We start from the raw sequence: 19,083 nt of genomic DNA, 5'->3' as shown, positions 1-19,083 counted from the left end.
CGACAACAGAAATAAAATGTGTTAACGGGAGCAGCTTTATTTGTCATTTGGCTGTATTAAAACACTGTATGTGAGCACAGGTAAGAGGAGAAAATCAAAACAGATGTAAAGTTCCGAAACTATGTTATAATGAATATGCTAATTAGCTCGCCATCTTTTTTTTCCACCTGAGGACTTTAGCAACTCAAAAATAGTTAGCAGCAACGGTTGTTGAGGTTTTTACTTAATTTAGCACTTTTTAAAAATATACAGGGGCTTTACTGTCCCTACTGAAAAATCCAGCTAAGACCAGCAAAAAGTTGGTGGTTTAAACTGGTCCTCCCAGGCAGCCTGGCAATGCTGGTCAAGCTGATGAGTCAGCTGGTCTCCCAGCCTCCAGTCCAGCTAGACCCGCTTAAAAAGTGACCAAAACACAGCTACACCAGCAAAACCAGCTAAAACCAAGCTGGGAGACCAACTAAAACCAGCTCTCCAGCTTATGTTGGTTTTAGCTGGATTTTTCAATAGGGGTAGGCTATGTTTCAAGTACTGTATACTTCAAGTTATGCTAACCACAAATCTGTACACTAAAACTGCTATTTTAAAAATCACTTTAAAATGCAGAGGGTACCCGTTGTGTAAGGTAAGATACTCATTCTTTTTTGAATTTGAACATTGTAATGAACAGAATCCACAGGGAAATCCACGTAAATTACCACAACCAGTTTCGACAGATGGACCAGAATCTGATAACTCAAGCCCACCGTGTGTGGACAGTATGGTCCGTCTGAGCTCCAGCACTACCGAGTGCCCAGTTTGCAATTAATCGTACATCCCAATGCCCGTTCCTTGCATGGCATTTCAGAACTTGGATCATAAAGCGTGCCAAACTCTGTTTGATCAACATGGTCAACGTCATCTAGCCGTGATAAATATCTCCATGTCGCCAGAAAATCCCCCCACAGACTCCAGAAGAAACGTTTAGGAATTCTTAAAGGGATAGTCCACCCAAATATGAAAATTCACAAACCTGTATAAATTTCTTTGTTCTGATGAACATGAATTGGAAGATATTTTGAGGAATGTTTTTAACCAAACCGACCATGAGCCCCATTCACTTCCATAGTGGGAAAAATAATACTATGGAAGTGAATGGGGCTCACAAACTGATTTGTTAAATACATTCCTCAAAAAATCTTCCTTCGTGTTCATCAGAACAAAGAAATGTATACAGGTTTGTAATAACATCGGAGTGATTAAAAGATGACAGAATTTTAATTTTTGGGGGAACTATCCCTTTAAAGCGGACATTTCACACGACTTTTTTAAGATGTAAAATAAATTTTTGGTGTCCCCAGAGTGCGTATGTGAAGTTCTAGCTCAAAATACCCCACAGATAATTTATTATAGCATTTTAAAATTGCCATTTTGTTGGTGTGAGCAAAAATGGGCCTTTTTTGGGTATGTCCCTTTAATGCAAATGAGATGATCGCTGCAGTGCCGTGGTTGAATAGTGCAGATTAAGGGGCGGTATTATTCCCTTCTGACAGCACAAGGGGAGCCAAATCTCAATGGCCTATTTAGTTAAGTTACTGGGTTGCTCTTTTTCATATTTCTAGTTTGATAGAAGCACTTGGGACCCAATTATAACACTTAAACATGGAAAAAGTCAGATTTTCATGGTGTGTCCCCTTTAATGCAGATTTAGCAGTTTTGGTAATAATGCTTTTTGTTTTCAGCTTCCTTGTTCTCATTTTCCTGCCTGTTTTTGTGTTTGTGCTGTTGTTTGTTTTTGCAAACTATGTGTATTGCTTTTTGCTGTAGTAGTTATTGCATTGCTGTGTGTTTGCTAGGTCAATTCTTAAGTCAAATGAGCCCAATCACAAGTGTCTATGATACTTTGGTTACTATTTATGGCTATTCTTCTTTTAGTTTTTCCCTAATTTATTGTCTGCCAGGCAAACTGTCTTTTTACACCAAGATACACAAATCATTAAATAAAATAACATTCATGAATTCCATTTTATCCAAAATACAGGGCATTGTTAGACCCAAAATGGAGGTATATATCCAAATATTTTTCCTAGTCCAACAGCGTTGTCTGAATAAGTGATTTTGTATTGGAGAATGCTCCCAGAATGCCCTTCAGCATGAATTTGTGAATAGCCTACTATGAGATTGTTTTATTGGGGGGAGGGTGGTCATCATTGATGCTGTTGTTGTTGTGGGTCATCACTGTCATCGGTTTGTTTTGTGGTGTTTAAAAATATTTTTACTTCATGATGTTTGATGATCATTGTTACAGTTGCTGACATACAGTACAGGTATCATGTGTTCCAATATGAAGGTGTATTTGCTTTGCAAAGTTTTCCCATCATCAGAGGCAAAGATTTCCTAATGGAGCCGTATAAACGCATACATGCATGTATATTTAAGTGCATTCATTTAGCAGACACTTCAAAGTGACTCACAAATCAGAAAATAAGAACGAAATGATGATAAATGTAAATTCTATGTAGGGTTTCTATAATTTTGACAAGCATATTGGCTCATCATATTTTGAATTTGTTAAATGTCTAATTCAAATAACATATTATTGGCAATTATTAACAAAGTTGTTGGGAGAAATCTAAATTCTTAATGTATCATCTGCTTTTCCCTTAAAAAATAGATATTTCTTTTCACAGAGCAAAATTTAATTATGCACTGCATTATGAGCAACAGAAGTATTTTTACTTTATAACAAACACCTCCACGCATTGCATTATACATTGTTTTGTTAAACATTGCAACACTGCAGATGCTTCTCTATTTTAAAAATAATTGAAAGTATACTGTTCCCTTTTTACTACTGAACCACATAAATCATTGCATCAGTCCACCATCCATCCATTGATTAAAATAGTCCAAAAAAGGGCAGCTATTTAATTTTTATCTTAATAGCACATTTTGGTGTAACATTTAACTTTTTGAAAGTTGTCTTCTTGGTCTGCGTCCTAGTTTTCTAAAGAAACATTCGGACATCATTTATAACCATAGCAACCTTCAGAGGCTGGTGCAATGCCACAGTACTTCTGTGTGCATGCATACTCATCCCCAAGATGCTCGTTGCCTTGGTTTTTATTTTTTTTTATCAGATTTTCACACAAAAAGGAATCTTTTCCCCCTGCTTAATCTTTAAATTGATATAGAATATTCAAGGGAATAGGTTTGTTTAAACTGTACATTTGCTTAACTGTACATATCTTTGTCTACGTATTGGGGGGTTGTCATTTTTTAGTTTTGGGAGATTGCCTGCCCCATTTTCCAAGAAACTACGCTCCTGAGAATATTTATGTAAGATACGCATTTTTGCATTAAAATTGCACATTTGCAGCATTCTGCACACCTCGCTAGACTGAGCCACTGTTTGTAGCTGAAGGGTAGAGATGGAGTGATCACTCATCTATTATAAATAAACATACCAAACTGTACATGAGAAATGCATCGCGTAGGTCTGCATGGTCCACGGCATCTAGGGCAAACCAGAACAGCATTGAAATGTTTAACTTAACCCCTTACAAGCTTGAAACACTTGCACAGACATGTAAAACCAGCAAGCAATAGCCATCATGTAATATCTAGGTTAACTACAGACACAATATAGTCTAATAATGTATATGAGTAACCCACTTCTAGCCAAAATAAACTGAATTTTGGCAAACTAACTAGTGAGATGATATTCCATTATGTATGCAAAGTCAATAGTGATTACAAGGTGTTTGGTTTAATTTATTTTTGGATCACGATTAGACATCTATTAAAGACCCCTGGTGTTTGATAATTTTATCACTTACAACGTAAAAAACAACTTGATTTTCACCACAGGGGGACTTTAAAGGGATATTTCATCCGATTAACTCACTCTCATGTTGTTACAAACCTGTATAAATGTATTTGTTCTGATGAACACAACAGGAAGCAAAATTTTGCCCTGTTTTAGCCCCGACATCTTGAATGTTTTTACAGCTATTAGATGAAATGCAATTTTGCTTGCTGAGATGTTGATGCAAAATTGTCACTGTCAAATGTACTAACACTCACCTAAAGGATTATTAGGAATACCTGTTCAATTTCTCATTAATGCAATTATCTAATCAACCAATCACATGGCAGTTGCTTCAATGCATTTAGGGGTGTGGTCCTGGTCAAGACAATCTCCTGAACTCCAAACTGAATGCAGAAAAGAACGGTGATTTAAGCAATTTTGAGCGTGGCATGGTTGTTGGTGGCAGATGGGCCGATCTGAGTATTTCACAATCTGCTCAGTTATTGGGATTTTCACGCACAATAATTTCTAGGGTTTACAAAGAATGGTGTGAAAAGGGAAAAACATCCAGTATGCGGCAGTCCTGTGGGTGAAAATGCCTTGTTGATGCTAGAGGTCAGAGGAGAATGGGCCGACTGTTTCAAGCTGATAGAAGAGCAACTTTGACTGAAATAACCACTCGTTACAACCGAGATATGCAGCAAAGCATTTGTGAAGCCACAACACGCACAACCTTGAGGCGGATGGGCTACAACAGCAGAAGACCCCACCGGGTACCACTCATCTCCACTACAAATATGAAAAAGAGGCTACAATTTGCACAAGCTCGCCAAAATTGGACAGTTGAAGACTGGAAAAATGTTGCCTGGTCTGATGAGTCTCGATTTCTGTTGAAGACAGAATGCAAACATGGATCCATCATGCCTTGTTACCACCGTGCAGGCTGGTGGTGGTGGTGCAATGGTGTGGGGGGTGTTTCTTGGCACACTTTAGGCCCCTTAGTGCCAATTGGGCATCGTTTAAATGCCACGGCCTACCTGAGCATTGTTTCTGACCATGTCCATCCCTTTATGACCACCATGTACCCATCCTCTGATGGCTACTTCCAGCAGGATAATGCACCATGTCACAAAGTTCGAATCATTTTAAATTAGTTTCTTGAACATGATAATGAGTTCACTGTACTAAAATGGCCCCCACAGTCACCAGATCTCAACCCAATAGAGCATCTTTTGGATGTTGTGGAACGGGAGCTTCGTGCTCTGGATGTGCATCCCACAAATCTCCATCAACTGCAAGATGCTATCCTATCAATATGGGCCAACATTTGTAAAGAATGCTTTCAGCACCTTGTTGAATCAATGCTATATAGAATCAAGGCAGTTCTGAAGGCGAAAGGGGGTCAAACACAGTATTAGTACGGTGTTCCTAATAATCCTTTAGGTGAGTGTATCTAGCACTTTTTTATCAAAGCAGCTTTACATGAAAGATGAAAACCACCGTTGCAAAATACCTAACTCAGATATTTTAAAGATCATATCAGGCCACCTCTTGAGTTTTAAAATTTCAATTATAACATACATAAACCACAATCAGCTTTTCATCTAAAGCAGTTACCTATAACATGATGTCCGTGGGTATCAAGATGCCCGCACAGTCTGAGAGTTGCCCACCAAAGCACATTCTATAGCCTCAATTTTAATATTTATTTATCATATAGTTCTTAAATTAGCTTGGCTTCTATGTTAACATTTTATACAACATATCAACGGAAAATGAAATAAAATCAACAAGTAAAAGAAAAAAGTTTTGAGTAGACTATATCAAAAAAGTAGCCCTCCAGATTGTTTTATCCATTGTGGTAGCCCTTGCTCACAAAAAGGTTGGAGACCCCTACTATAAAGTATATGATGCTTGTCACCCATTTTGAAATATTACCTAATTTGAGGAAACATCAAGTTAAATGCTTTTCAGTAGAGCATTTATTCGCACACACCCATTATAGAGGTGTGTGACACCTAATAAGTCTTGACTATTCTCCTGTCTCTGTGTGTATTCGTTGGCAGTGTTATCATTATATAATGGCTGCATTGCAGGCTGGCCCGGCTGAATTGATGTGCAGAGATGTGGGAGTCAGGATGAGGCAGAGGAACACGACCGAGGCCAGCGAGGATCTTGTCGCTTGGTCAGCCTTTTGTGTAGCTCCCAGCAAGCAGAAGACATTCAGGTATTCAAAATACTGTATGTCATACAGAGAGGCAGAATGCCCCGCTTCCCAAGGAATCACCCAGAAAACACATAATTTATTGATACAAATATATGCGTGCTTAATTTAAAAAACTATAAAATTACTCAGGAAATTAGATTAATGTTCTGTAGTTATATTTTAAATGAATAAATAATAAATGCATAAGAGTAAGTAAAACCATGTAGCTATATAAAGATACCCCCTGAGGCGTGTAATGCATTATTTAAAATTGACGGCATATCTATCAATTGTGACCTATTTTACAAATCCCCTCTTCATATCTGACTGCTATGACATTCACACGTAGAGGATTATTTCCCACGGTTGATGAAATATTAATAGGGCTTCAATTGCTAATTCTTGAGCTGAGGGAAATTAAATTAGATCATAAAGTGTAATGCAATAAAATCACAATCGCTGCTTAAATTTTTAGTTCACGATTTGTCAGTGCATGATGAATATGTTCTGCATAGTCAATGCAAGGCCAAATCCATAAGCTCTTGATATGTGCATAAATGTTTGCTCTTCCACCTGTATTGATTTTGCTTGGCTTTTATGTATTGCATGTTTTCAGCGGACTGACTGTCACTTTGTCTCATTAACGCCTTGCGTTGCTATTGCGCACAAAATGCCTACATGCGAATTCTTTGAAACTTCACACTTCAGGAGAGAGGCTTGTTTCCTTGGTAACCATTTTTCCCCTTTTGTTCTTATGTGCCTAGCAGTGCATAATGCTTCTCATGCACCTGCACAGAGAGATCATTACTCTTATTTTCACAAAGCAAGCACTAGTCTTTTCAAAACACTCCTGCCAGGTCCTCTAACATCCCGATAAAACGTGCATCTCTGAAAATCAGCCCAAATTAAAGGTCTGCACGGATGCACATTGAAAACAGTGCAGTCCTTCAGCGTTGCCACTTTATGTAATTACTTCAAAGGTCTGGTTTTGAGAAGCGTGATTGAAAGTTGAAATATAGATGGCATGGTTACATAACTGATCATATGTACATGCAAAAACTCTGAAGATTGGTGGTTACGTTTAGCTCTGTTGGTAATGGAGAGGACGACGTGCTACAAATTTAGGATTTTACAGCAGGGGAACATTTTACATCCCGCTAAGAACTTTATTTAGAACAGACCATCTGTGTGCTGTCAAAAGTGATATGGTGCAGTTGTTACCTTTATTCTTACTCTTCTAAATACTTTGTCATTTAACAACCCCTAAATGTCATTTTACCTAATAAGTAAGATGAATTCAATGGGCCTCCAGACTAACTTTTTTCACTAGGAGCACAGTGGCCCCCAAATGAAAATTTTAGGGGCGCAACCAGAAAATTTAGGGGCACATACCGTAAATCAACATGCTAACCAAATATTCACATTTTTACTAAGTAATACACTGTATTACTAATAAATACTTTGATGATATGTGCGACTGGATGTAAAATTCAGTGGCACACTCTCAAATTTGGGTGGCAGTCTGGAGCCCTGATACTGTTTTGGATTTATTTGAACCTATTTGGATGTTGTCACATGAAACACATTTCTATAGTCTCTGACAACAGGTACAGAAGCAGTCACTGGGGCGGTAACCTTTCAAAAAGCACACCTTTTACTTAAAGGGTGCATATTAGTACCTCAAAGTACCTAAAAGATATATATTGGTACCAAATGTCTACATATCTGTAACCAAATGGTAAATATTATGACCTTTTAAAAGTGTGATGTTCCAGTGACAGTATCAGTCTTATGACACACACATTGATATGTATTTAAGAAACATTTACATGTGTATATATATTTATTCATTTATTATATTTTATATTATACACTCACCTAAAGGATTATTAGGAACACCATATACTACTATTGTGTTTGACCCCCTTTCGCCTTCAGAACTGCCTTAATTCTACGTGGCATTGATTCAACAAGGTGCTGAAAACCTTCTTTAGAAATGTTTGCCCATATTGATAGGATAGCATCTTGCAGTTAATGCAGATTTGTGGGATGCACATTCCAAAGATGCTCTATTGGGTTGAGATGTGGTGACTGTGGAGGCCATTTTAGTACAGTGAACTCATTGTCATGTTAAAAAAACCAATTTGAAATGTTTTGTGACGTGGTGAATTATCCTGCTGGAAGTAGCCATCAGAGGATGGGTACATGGTGGTTATAAAGGGATGGACATGCAGAAACAATGCTCAGGTAGGCAGTGGCATTTAAACGATGCCCAATTGGCCCTAAGGGGCCTAAAGTGTGCCAAGAAAACATCTCTCACACCATTACACCACAAGCCTGCACAGTGGTAACAAGGCATGATGGATCCATGTTCTCATTCTGTTTACGCCAAATTCTGACTCTACCATCTGAATGTCTCAACAGAAATCAAGACTCATCAGACCAGGCAACTTTTTTCCAGTCTTCAACTGTCCAATTTTGGTAAGCTCATGCAAATTGTAGCCTCTTTTTCCTATTTGTAGTGGAGATGAGTGGTACTCGGTGGAGTCTTCTGCTGTTGTAGCCCATCCGCCTCAAGGTTGTGCATGTTGTGGCTTCACAAATGCTTTGCTGCATACCTCGGTTGTAGCGAGTGGTTATTTCTGTCAAAGATCAGCTTGAATCAGTCGGCCCATTCTCCTCTGACCTCTAGCATCAACAAGGCATTTTCGTACACAGGACTGCCGCGTACTGGATGTTTTTTCCTTTTCACACCATTCTTTGTAAACCCTAGAAATGGTTGTGCATAAAAATCTGAGTAACTGAGCAGATTGTGAAATACTCAGACCGGCCTGTCTGGCATTAACAACCATGCCACGCTCAAAATTGCTTAAATCACCTTCTTTCCAATTCTGACATTCAGTTTGGAGTTCAGGAGATTGTCTTGACCAGGACCACACCCCTTAATGCATTGAAGCAACTGCCATGTAATTGGTTGATTAGATACCGTAAATGCATTAATGAGAAATTGAACAGGTGTTCCTAATAATCCTTTAGTTGAGTGTATATAACTTCAAGTAATTGATACATACATATTTTTTAAATGTATAGGTGTGTGTATTTAAATATTTTATATGCGATTTTTGTATGTGATTAATCGCGATTAATCACTTGTCCACTTTTAGTGTTTCCATGGAATTATTTGGTTCCCCAAAGAACCTTTTAGTTAAGAACCATTTCTTTCTTACATTTGTATAGTTTGTAAAACATTTCCAGTACAAAGAACCTTTTTTACAACATAAAGGTTTTGTGGATGTTAAAGGTTTATAATTAGGCCTATTTTATATTAATACATGTTTCTGGGCCTCTCTTCCATCTGTCTTTTCTGAACGCTTTTTTGGAAAACGTATAAAGAAATAACTCACTCTGCCAGAACCCATTACAGCCCCCTTTTGGAATTATAAACACTCAAATTAATTTTCAAACGGTCATCCACTTTGCTGTCAAAAGCATATGCTTTGTATTTGTGCTCATTTTGTACATCCTTTTATTTAAACAGCTCCATTCCTCTCTCTGGCTGTAAAGCAATTATAAGCTCCCTTTGAATTCAACGCGTGGATGCTTTCTGACAGTGTAGCGTTATAATTCGAGCCGAACGCCAACGCGCAAAACCGAAGGAGTTGCGGGGGCGCGCACTGAACAGCGAGCACAGCTGTCAGCACCAAGGACAGCGCTCAGCCGCGAGCGTCGCATCGCTTATCAAGCAGAACAACAGCCGACGGACAGAGAGTCGGACGATACGCGACACGCCACACATTTTTTTTGTCGGGCTTCATGCGTTATGCGTCAAGCTTACTACATAGGGAAAAACTGGTGCAATGAATGCAGGGGTCTCTGTGTACAGAACCGGTGACCATGTACACATCGCCGCAGTGTGAGTGAATTTGGCACTCGGGATTTTTTTATCCTAAGATATTGGCACACTGGACACTGGGTTCAGTCTTTTTTTAATTAGGTGAGGTGCTATCCGAGGGTGCATCTCTACGACCCTCCAGCAGCACTAAATAGAGGAACGCCGGTGCGCGTTTGTTGCCGTGCGCACGATGCGTCTTCTTCTTTTGGCCGCGTTTGTCATCTCCTCGTGCGTGCGAGGCGGCTGTGAGCCCAAGATTGTGAACATCGGAGCCGTCCTGAGCCAAAAGAGATACGAGCAGGTGTTTAAAGATGCCGTTACCCAGGCGAACCAGGTGTACGGGAGGGAAAAATTCAAGTTGACCGCCATCTCTGTCACTCACAAAGCCAACGCGATTCAGATGGCGCTGTCGGTCTGTGAGGATCTTATTTCTAGTCAGGTGAGATTTTAGTGTTTAAATTTTGCTCTGGTATATATTGTATGCCTTTAACATTTATAGATTATGTGTGAGCGTGCCCAGGTGACCTTAAAAGTTCCCTAAGAGCCAAACAAATGTCCGTAACAAAAGTGATTTTTTTACGTTTTAAATGGCATAAGCATTAATATTGTATAATATCAATTTAAAACGGCATTTTTCTAAAAATCTACATTTTTGACTAATAAATAATAACACCTTAGTAAGTAAATGAAATATTTTTTTACCTTTCACGTGCATAGCCATGGTATCCATTATATCATCAGTTTATTAAATATATATGCATTTGAAAGATACTTTTATCCAAACGACCTGCGGTGCATTACAAGGTGTACATTTTATTAGTGGATTCGAACCCATGACCTTTGTGTTGTAAATACAATGCTATACCAAGTACAAGTACATACCAAACCTAAATTCATGCATCAGAAATACCATCTAAAATATACAGTGGGCATACCAATTATTTCTATTAATTCAATTTCTATACATTTTTATACCATATAGAGCATTGCTGTACAGTAAAATAATGGGGGAACATATACTGATAAAAATGTACCCGTACAATTCTCTTTGGATAAAAAAGTCTGCCAAATGCATGAATGTAAATGTAAACACCCCTGCACAAGCTTGGAAATTGATGTGTGATAGATTTGTTTAGATGTCTAAGTTGGATAGCATAAGTAATTATTCATACACGTCGATAAACTATCAGTGTGAAGAAAGGTTAACTTACTGAGGCTGACCCCTCAGAGCTTTGATGTGAGGTATGAGAGAGAGATTATGAAACAGGCCGGGGGCAGCAGCTGCGAAATATGAGGTGACGCACCAACAAATTAAAGATTTTTAATGCAAACAAGTTTCTGTTTTTACTGAGCGGCCTGTGTTACTGATGGACAAAAATAGTTAGTCAGCATGGCATCATTATCTGAAGTGATTTGTTCGTGGGAGGAATCCATTATCAAAATGCCTAGGGACATGCAGGTGATATGGTGGATAGATAGATGGATGGATGGATAGATAGATAGATAGATAGATAGATAGATAGATAGATAGATAGATAGATAGATAGATAGATAGATAGATAGATAGATAGATAGATAGATAGATAGATAGATAGATAGATAGATAGAGAGGCAATTTTTGATAAACTACTGCCTCACTCTCGGGAGTAATTCATCTTGAGAAAGCTTTTCTTCATTAAAAGCCTGCACACGCAGAAATCACATTAAGTGTTTTAGTGCATTGTGATGTCATTACAGACTGCTGAGGTAGTAGTCTATATAAGTACTGAACATGAATAAGATCCCGCTGTCTCGGTCTCATTCACTTGCACACTTTCTTGGTAAAACCAATGGCCTCCTGTGCCTTACTAAATAATTAACCTTAGATAAATGTGGAGCGTTAGGTTCTGTAGCTCTTGGGTTGAATATCAGGATTATTGCTAAATAAATTACTGTGTATCACTTTTTGGCTCACTAATGTTTCTGCCCACTCTAAAGGGAGACGTTGTGTGACAGATGGAGTCCGTGCCGGAAGGCATTGCTGGATTGAGATCCCTGATTCAAGCCCAACCATACGGGCTGTCAGCATTCAAAGCTATCAGAGCCACATGGTTTTGCCAAACGTTGTTTTTTTCTCTTATGGTTGTTTTTCCTTCTGAATACAGCATATTTTTTTGAAAGCAAAAACATTGTCTGAATCATTCTGCATCCATCCATTCATCTATCTACAGGTATCTATCTATCTCTCTCTATTTTTCTCCCTCTCTTTCTCATTCGTCTGTCTGTCTTGTTTATTCTTATATTTTTAACAAAATGAAAACATTTAAACAATCCCAACACTTCGCCATGTTCACAAATGCTCACACAATGTCCATAAACCTTTTAAAGGGACACTCCACTTTAAAAAAAAAAATAATACAAATTTTTCCAGCTAGAGTTAAACATTTGAATTTCACCGTTTTGGAATCCATTCAGCCGAGTCTGGGGCTACCAATTTTAGCATAGCTTAGCATAATCCATTGAATCTGATTAGACCATTACCATCGCGCTAAAAAATAACCAAAGAGTTTCTTTATTTTTCCTATTTAAAACTTGACTCTGTAGTTACATCATGTACTAAGACTGATGGGAAAATTAAAAGTTGCGATTTTATCTAGGCCGATATGGCTAGGAACTATATTCTCATTCTGGCGTAATAATCAAGGACTTCGCTGCCGTAATATGGCTGCAAGAGGCGTCATGATATTACACAGTCCCCGAAAATAGTACCCTGCCATTGAAAGTTACTAAGGGGGTTATTTTCGGCTGCGTAATATCATTGCACCTCCTGGAGCCATGTTACGGCAGCAAAGTCCTTGATTATTACGCCAGAATGAGAATATAGTTCCTAGCCATATCTGCCTAGAAAAATCACAACTTTTATTTTCTGTCGGTCTTAGTACACAATGTAAATACAGAAGAGTCAAGTTTTAAATAGGAAAAATATCGACACTCGTTATTTTTAGCACAATGCTAATGGTCTAATCAGATTCAATGGATTATGCTAAGCTATGCTAAAAGTGGTAGCGCCAGACCCGGAGATCAGCTGAATGGATTCCAAAAAGGTAAAAATCAAATGTTTAACTCTAGGGGAGCTGGAAAATGTGCATATTTTCAAAAAAAGTGGAGTGTCCCTTTAACTTGCTGTATTATGTTAACACAGGACAAACTATCAATTTTTATGTGTGAAAGACAGATCACACTTTGTTTTTCTTGCTCCCTCGAGTCCAACCAAAGACCCTTCATCATCGATCAATTTAAATGTTAGTGCGTTTGACCGTGAGGTGATTTATAGGTCTCGTCAAGGATCTCCTCTATAGCTCAAGCTCTTCACTCGGCTGTGATCTAGCCTTGACAGCAGCTAGTTAGTCTAAAACCAGTTCTCTGATCTTGTTCGTAGGTGTATGCCATCCTGGTAAGCCATCCACCACAGTCTACTGACCATCTCACTCCTACACCGGTCTCATACACCGCAGGATTTTACCGGATACCTGTAGTGGGGCTCACCACCAGGATGTCCATTTATTCAGACAAGGTGAGCGATAGATTAAATAAAGCTATACCAATACCAGTTTGAGGTACTAATATGCACTCTTTATGCATATTTTGAATATTAACTCTATACTGTTCTTGCAGAGCATCCATCTCTCGTTCCTGCGTACAGTACCGCCATACTCTCACCAGGCCCATGTGTGGTTTGATATGATGCGCGAGTTTCGCTGGAATCACATCATTTTAATCGTCAGTGACGACCATGAAGGCAGAGCCGCGCAGAAGAGATTAGAAACTCTGCTGGAGGAGAGAGAAACCAAGGTAAGATAATGCCAGGTTTCCCAGAATCCACTTGTGCGCGGGTGTGTATGTACGTACATGCGTGTAACGTGGGGGTCTTCAATGTACGTAAATGTTTTTTGTCACATGAACACATCTTTCATACCATGTTTTAAATGTTGGCTAACATTCTAAAACCAGAGTCTTAACGTGGTGTGATTTGACTTAAGGTGCGTTATCTGGCCATTTCATGTTGCTTTCTGCCATAGTCGAAAACTCCTGTGTCTATCTTCAACAGGAGCAAAATGAAAACCTTAACCTGGGGCATTGCAAAGCATCAGTGACTTTTTAAGAATTATGGTGAGGCATGTTGATGCCCTGGAGCTATGTGAGTTTTGGCAATGCAGATCTGTCCTCCTATTATGAGCTGGTTTAGAGTGGTGATAACTATAGGGGGAATTTTGATCTTGCCGAGGCTGAGCTCAGTATCCTAAGGGATGAAGGCTAAATCGCCATCCCAAATCCCCTCCGCTCAGCACCGAGGTAATTATTGTTGCCCTCTTTGCTGTGAGAGATTATTAACAGTGAAACTATTTCAGTATGGTGTGAATTAAGTTACATACCCAGAGAGGCTTCTATTGAATGGATCTTTCTATCTGAATCTATCTATCTGAATATATCTATCTAAACATATCTATCTGAATCTGTGTATCTATCTGAATCTGTATCAATCTAAATGTATCTATCTGTCTTTCTGTCTTTCTGTCTGTCTGTCTGTCTGTCTATCTTTCTATCTATCTATCTGAATCTATCTATCTATCTATCTGAATCTATCTATCTGAATATATATATCTGAATATGTGTATCTATCTGAATCTGTGTTTCTATCTAAATCTATCTATCTGTCTGTCTGTCTGTCTGTCTGTCTCTGGCTATCTATCTATCTATCTATCTATCTATCTATCTATCTATCTATCTATCTATCTATCTATCTATCTATCTATCTATCTATCTATCTATCTATCTATCTATCTATCTATCTATCTATCTATCTATCTATCTATCTATCTATCTATCTATCTGTCTGAATCTATCTATCTGAATCTATCTATCTGAATCTATCTATCTGAATCTATCTATCTATCTGAATCTATCTCTGAATCTATCTTTCTGAATCTATCTAAATCTATCTGTCTGTCTGTCTGTCTGTCTGTCTGTCTGTCTGTCTGTCTGTCTGTCTGAATCTATCTGAATCTGTGTATCTATCTGAATCTGTCTATCTGAATCTGTCTATCTGAATCTATCTATCTATCTGAATCTGTCTGTCTGTCTGTCTGTCTGTCTGTCTGTCTGTCTGTCTGTCTGTCTGTCTGTCTGTCTGTCTGTCTGTCTGTCTGAATCTGTCTGTCTGAATCTATCTGAATCTGTGTATCTATCTGAATCTATCTGAATCTATCTATCTATCTATCTATCTATCTATCTATCTATCTATCTATCTATCTATCTATCTATCTATCTATCTATCTATCTATCTATCTATCTATCTGAATCTATATATCTATCGATCTATCTGAATCTATATATCTATCAATCTATCTGAATCTATCTATCTGAATCTATCTATCTGAATCTATCTATCTGAATCTATCTATCTGAATCTATCTGAATCTATCTATCTATCTATCTATCTATCTATCTATCTATCTATCTATCTATCTATCTATCTATCTATCTATCTATCTATCTATCTATCTATCTATCTATCTATCTGTCTATCTATCTATCTATCTATCTATCTATCTATCTATCTGAATCTATCTATCTGAATCTATCTATCTGAATCTATCTATCTATCTATCTATCTATCTATCTATCTATCTATCTATCTATCTATCTATCTATCTATCTATCTATCTATCTATCTATCTATCTATCTATCTGAATCTATCTGAATCTATCTGAATCTATCTATCTGAATCTGTCTGTCTGAATCTGTCTGTCTGTCTGTCTATCTGAATCTATCTATCTATCTATCTATCTATCTATCTATCTATCTATCTATCTATCTATCTATCTATCTATCTATCTATCTATCTATCTATCTATCTATCTATCTATCTATCTCTCTATCTATCTATCTATCTATTAGGCATAGTAGAAGGGATGCTGGTGATGTATTGCTGCTGTTGTATTGGTGGATGCATGCAGGTGTCGGGTTGATGGCAGGCCAGCGGATCTGGCATTGACAGAAGCTATACAATGTTCTTGTAGTTCAGCTTGTAAAGCAGCTTGCAAAAGGTTGTGTGTTCGATTCCCAAGGAACATGCATAATGATAGCTTTTATGCACTGTACGTTGCTATGGATAAAAGGGTCTGACAAATGCGAAGATGTTGTAAACCTCGATGTCCCGAAGGGTGCTCAGAGAAAACTAGCTGAGCTGTTAGTTCCTCTGATAAATGATGAGACAGTATTATGAAGTAGGCTATTGAAATTTATTATGCATTTTAAATGTATTATTTGTTTTAATACATTTTTAGGCTTTCATTTTGCTTCCTTTTCATTTTTAGGTACTCTATTGATTTTTACCATGACATTTATAGGTCTGCTTTTCGTTTTACAGTTTTTCTCCATTGGTTTGGCTCATTTCTTGAAACAGAAATTACATTCTCAAAACTCTAAGATCATTTGGCAAAACAGTCTTACAGTTCAGCTCAACACTATAGCTCACTTGCAAAAGCTCATATATTTCCCAAAACTGTTCATTCATGCTTCAAAAATAAATTCCTTTTTCATATAAAGCGTCAGTGCCACAAAAATGGCAAATATCCTTATCCTTGCTTTGGCTCATTTCTTGAAACAGACTGGACGTTCTCAACACTCTTGGCGCTTTTGTCAAAATAACTTGGATGGTTCGGCACAACACCATGGTTCACCTGCAAAAGCTCATACCTCTCCCAAAACCGTTCACTCATGTGTCAAAACTACATTTCCTTCTCATTTAAACAGTCAATGCCCCCAAAATGCTTTATCTCTTTGGCATTGTGTAAGCACTGCAAGTCAAAATGTTTAGATGTTTTGTCACTATGGCAGAGGACCATTGAAATATACCTTATGTCCACATTTCAGTCTTAGCCCAGTCCTTTATTGACAATGGTTACTGTACTGTTTTTTGTCTAGCTAACAGAATACAATTGTGTATAAAACTGAAAAAAAAAATAGGATTTTAGGGTAAGAGTAGCCTCCAAGGTTTGACACCACACATTGCACTCACACTGCCAAGGAAATTGTAACCACTTTTATTCACACACAAAGTAACTTCCATACACCAGACCAAAAAGAAAATATATAAAGCATAATATACTCTAATATAAACACAAAAAACAATGAAAATTATATGCAGCCTACAGTGCTGTAAATAATGCGGGAGTTTCAGAACTAACATTTCTTCACTGGTTGATGTCCTCACCCTTCCTCTCCTGGCCACCATCCTCACCCTCCTGACCATCCACACGCTGCTGTCTGTCTGGCCACAGATTCTCATCCACATCACAGTGTATATTCTCCCTTGCAATGCAACGAGGGAACAAAACAGCTTGCATGTCGCAACCATCCCCTACACTGATCTCCTGTAATATCCTAACATGCAGCGTTCATCATGGAGCAGGGACCTTTGATTTTGAGCCCTATGCTCATATATCTCCACCTCCCAGATGAGAAAAACTCAATAGGATTGAGGAAAGGAGAGTAAGGTGGTAGGAACACCATGACCATCCTTGGATGAGTAGTGAACCAGTCCCTGATTAGCAGGCCACGGTAGAAATTCACATTGTCCCATACAATGACATATTGTGGTAGGTGAGGCCCGACGAGACCTTTCTCATTTTGAGGGATCAAATCAAACTGAAGGCGGTCCAAGAAGATGAGGAGCATCTGTGTATAGTATGGGCCAAGACTGGGGATGTGAGTGGCCACACCATTCTCAGATATGGCATCAAACATAGTAATATTGCCCCCTCACTGGCCTCGGACATCCACCATGGCCCGGTGGGCAATAATTTTATGGCCACGTCTTCGGCCCTTGGCCAGGTTGAAGCCAGCTTCATCCACAAACACGAGGATGTGAGGGGCCTCGTTTCCTTCCAATGCCATTATTCTCTACAAAAGCGTAAACTCCTACTTTGTTAGTCAAGTTTTAGTTTTCCCTGACTGTCAATTGCTGTAATAAATTTATCAAATGTTCAAAGCATTCATATATGTTATTCATGGTATTATGTTCTTGACTCATTTTGCCAATTGAACAGACTATTGTGCATGTGATGACTTATACAATGAAATAACGCTGACACATTTTGGAGTAAACAACCATTAGACTGAGAATCAACCAATCAGTTTAGATCAACAAGATCTATTCACTTGGAAATTCTGCTAAATGTAGGCTAACTGTACTTAATCAGTTGCAAAGATGTACTGAGCTATTGAGACATGTACTTAGATATTTGCAATTTGATGAAATGAATGAGAAATTCAATTCTGTTGTGAACACTTGCCACGTGGTTTGGAGGTTTGTCCATGTTGTTTTGAGAATGTAATTTCTGTTTCAAGAAATGAGCCAAACCAATGGAGAAAAACTGTAATGCCTTTGTAAAGCACTTTGAATCTGATTTTATGCGAAACATGCCATTAAAAAAAACCTTGCCCGAGTTTTATTGTTGTAATTTAGTCATTGATTGAACATCTGTGCTATTTATCATTTCATGTCAAATTTATTTACTAAATTTTAGTCTTTCTTCTGTATTTCATATTACTGACAGAATATGTCACATCTAAGAGCCTCCATTAAAAACTGGTGTAAAGGTAATTGTTTAGAAAAAATGTTATGCTCTCTCACTTTTCAAATTGCTTTGAATAAAAGTGTCTGCTAAATGAATGAAAGTAAATGCAAATGTTCATAAAAGGTTTCTTTCTATGTTTTAAGAAGAATCAGAGCAGCCGGTCGAATTTATTTTAATTAAGTTTTTGAATTAAAAATGAATAGCTTCATTTAGACTCAACTAAGTTCAGATATAACTAGTGATTTTATTTATATTTATTTATTTAAATGAACTCTCTTAAATCATAAAATCTAGGGGCAGATTTACTAAACAGGGCGAATTAGCATGAGAGCGCAATTTCAATAAAGCACCAATTGGAGTGGAAATTTCTGCGGGTGATTTATTGACAAAGCACAGGTTAAAGAACACAAAAATCTCATTTCCATAATGACCAACACAATCTATAAAGAGCAGTGCTAATTAGTGTAGGGTTAAGACATGCTTTTTCCATGCATTAAATTAATGGCGCAAATACCAGTAAATTAAAAGCGCAAACCTTAGTAAATTGCGTTCCGTGATTCATTTAAATATTCTCCT

General features: G+C 37.9%; 1 protein-coding gene across 9 annotated transcripts in view; it reads left to right on the top strand.

Moving 5' to 3' along the window:
- Nucleotides 1-61: 61 nt before the first annotated feature.
- grin1a (glutamate receptor, ionotropic, N-methyl D-aspartate 1a) overlaps nt 62-19,083 on the top strand; it is a 61,270-nt gene continuing 42,248 nt past the window's right edge. For 2 of the 9 annotated variants that reach the window (XM_055181063.2, XM_055181062.2), the window contains exons 1-3: nt 9,576-10,324; nt 13,304-13,438; nt 13,540-13,716. In XM_055181063.2, the coding sequence (XP_055037038.2) occupies nt 10,076-10,324; nt 13,304-13,438; nt 13,540-13,716 (561 nt within the window). In that variant the 5' untranslated portion in view covers nt 9,576-10,075. Of the gene's footprint in view, nt 81-5,883; nt 6,015-9,568; nt 10,325-13,303; nt 13,439-13,539; nt 13,717-19,083 lie in introns of those variants that run through there. The other 7 variants (XM_055181069.2, XM_055181065.2, XM_055181061.2 and 4 more) reach the window with 7 other exon arrangements.

Source organism: Misgurnus anguillicaudatus, chromosome 9 (genome assembly GCF_027580225.2).
Source record: "Misgurnus anguillicaudatus chromosome 9, ASM2758022v2, whole genome shotgun sequence".
NCBI lineage: Eukaryota > Metazoa > Chordata > Actinopteri > Cypriniformes > Cobitidae > Misgurnus > Misgurnus anguillicaudatus.
The sequence above is the reverse complement of the archived record's forward strand: the minus strand, read 5'-3'. Positions and strand labels throughout refer to the sequence as shown.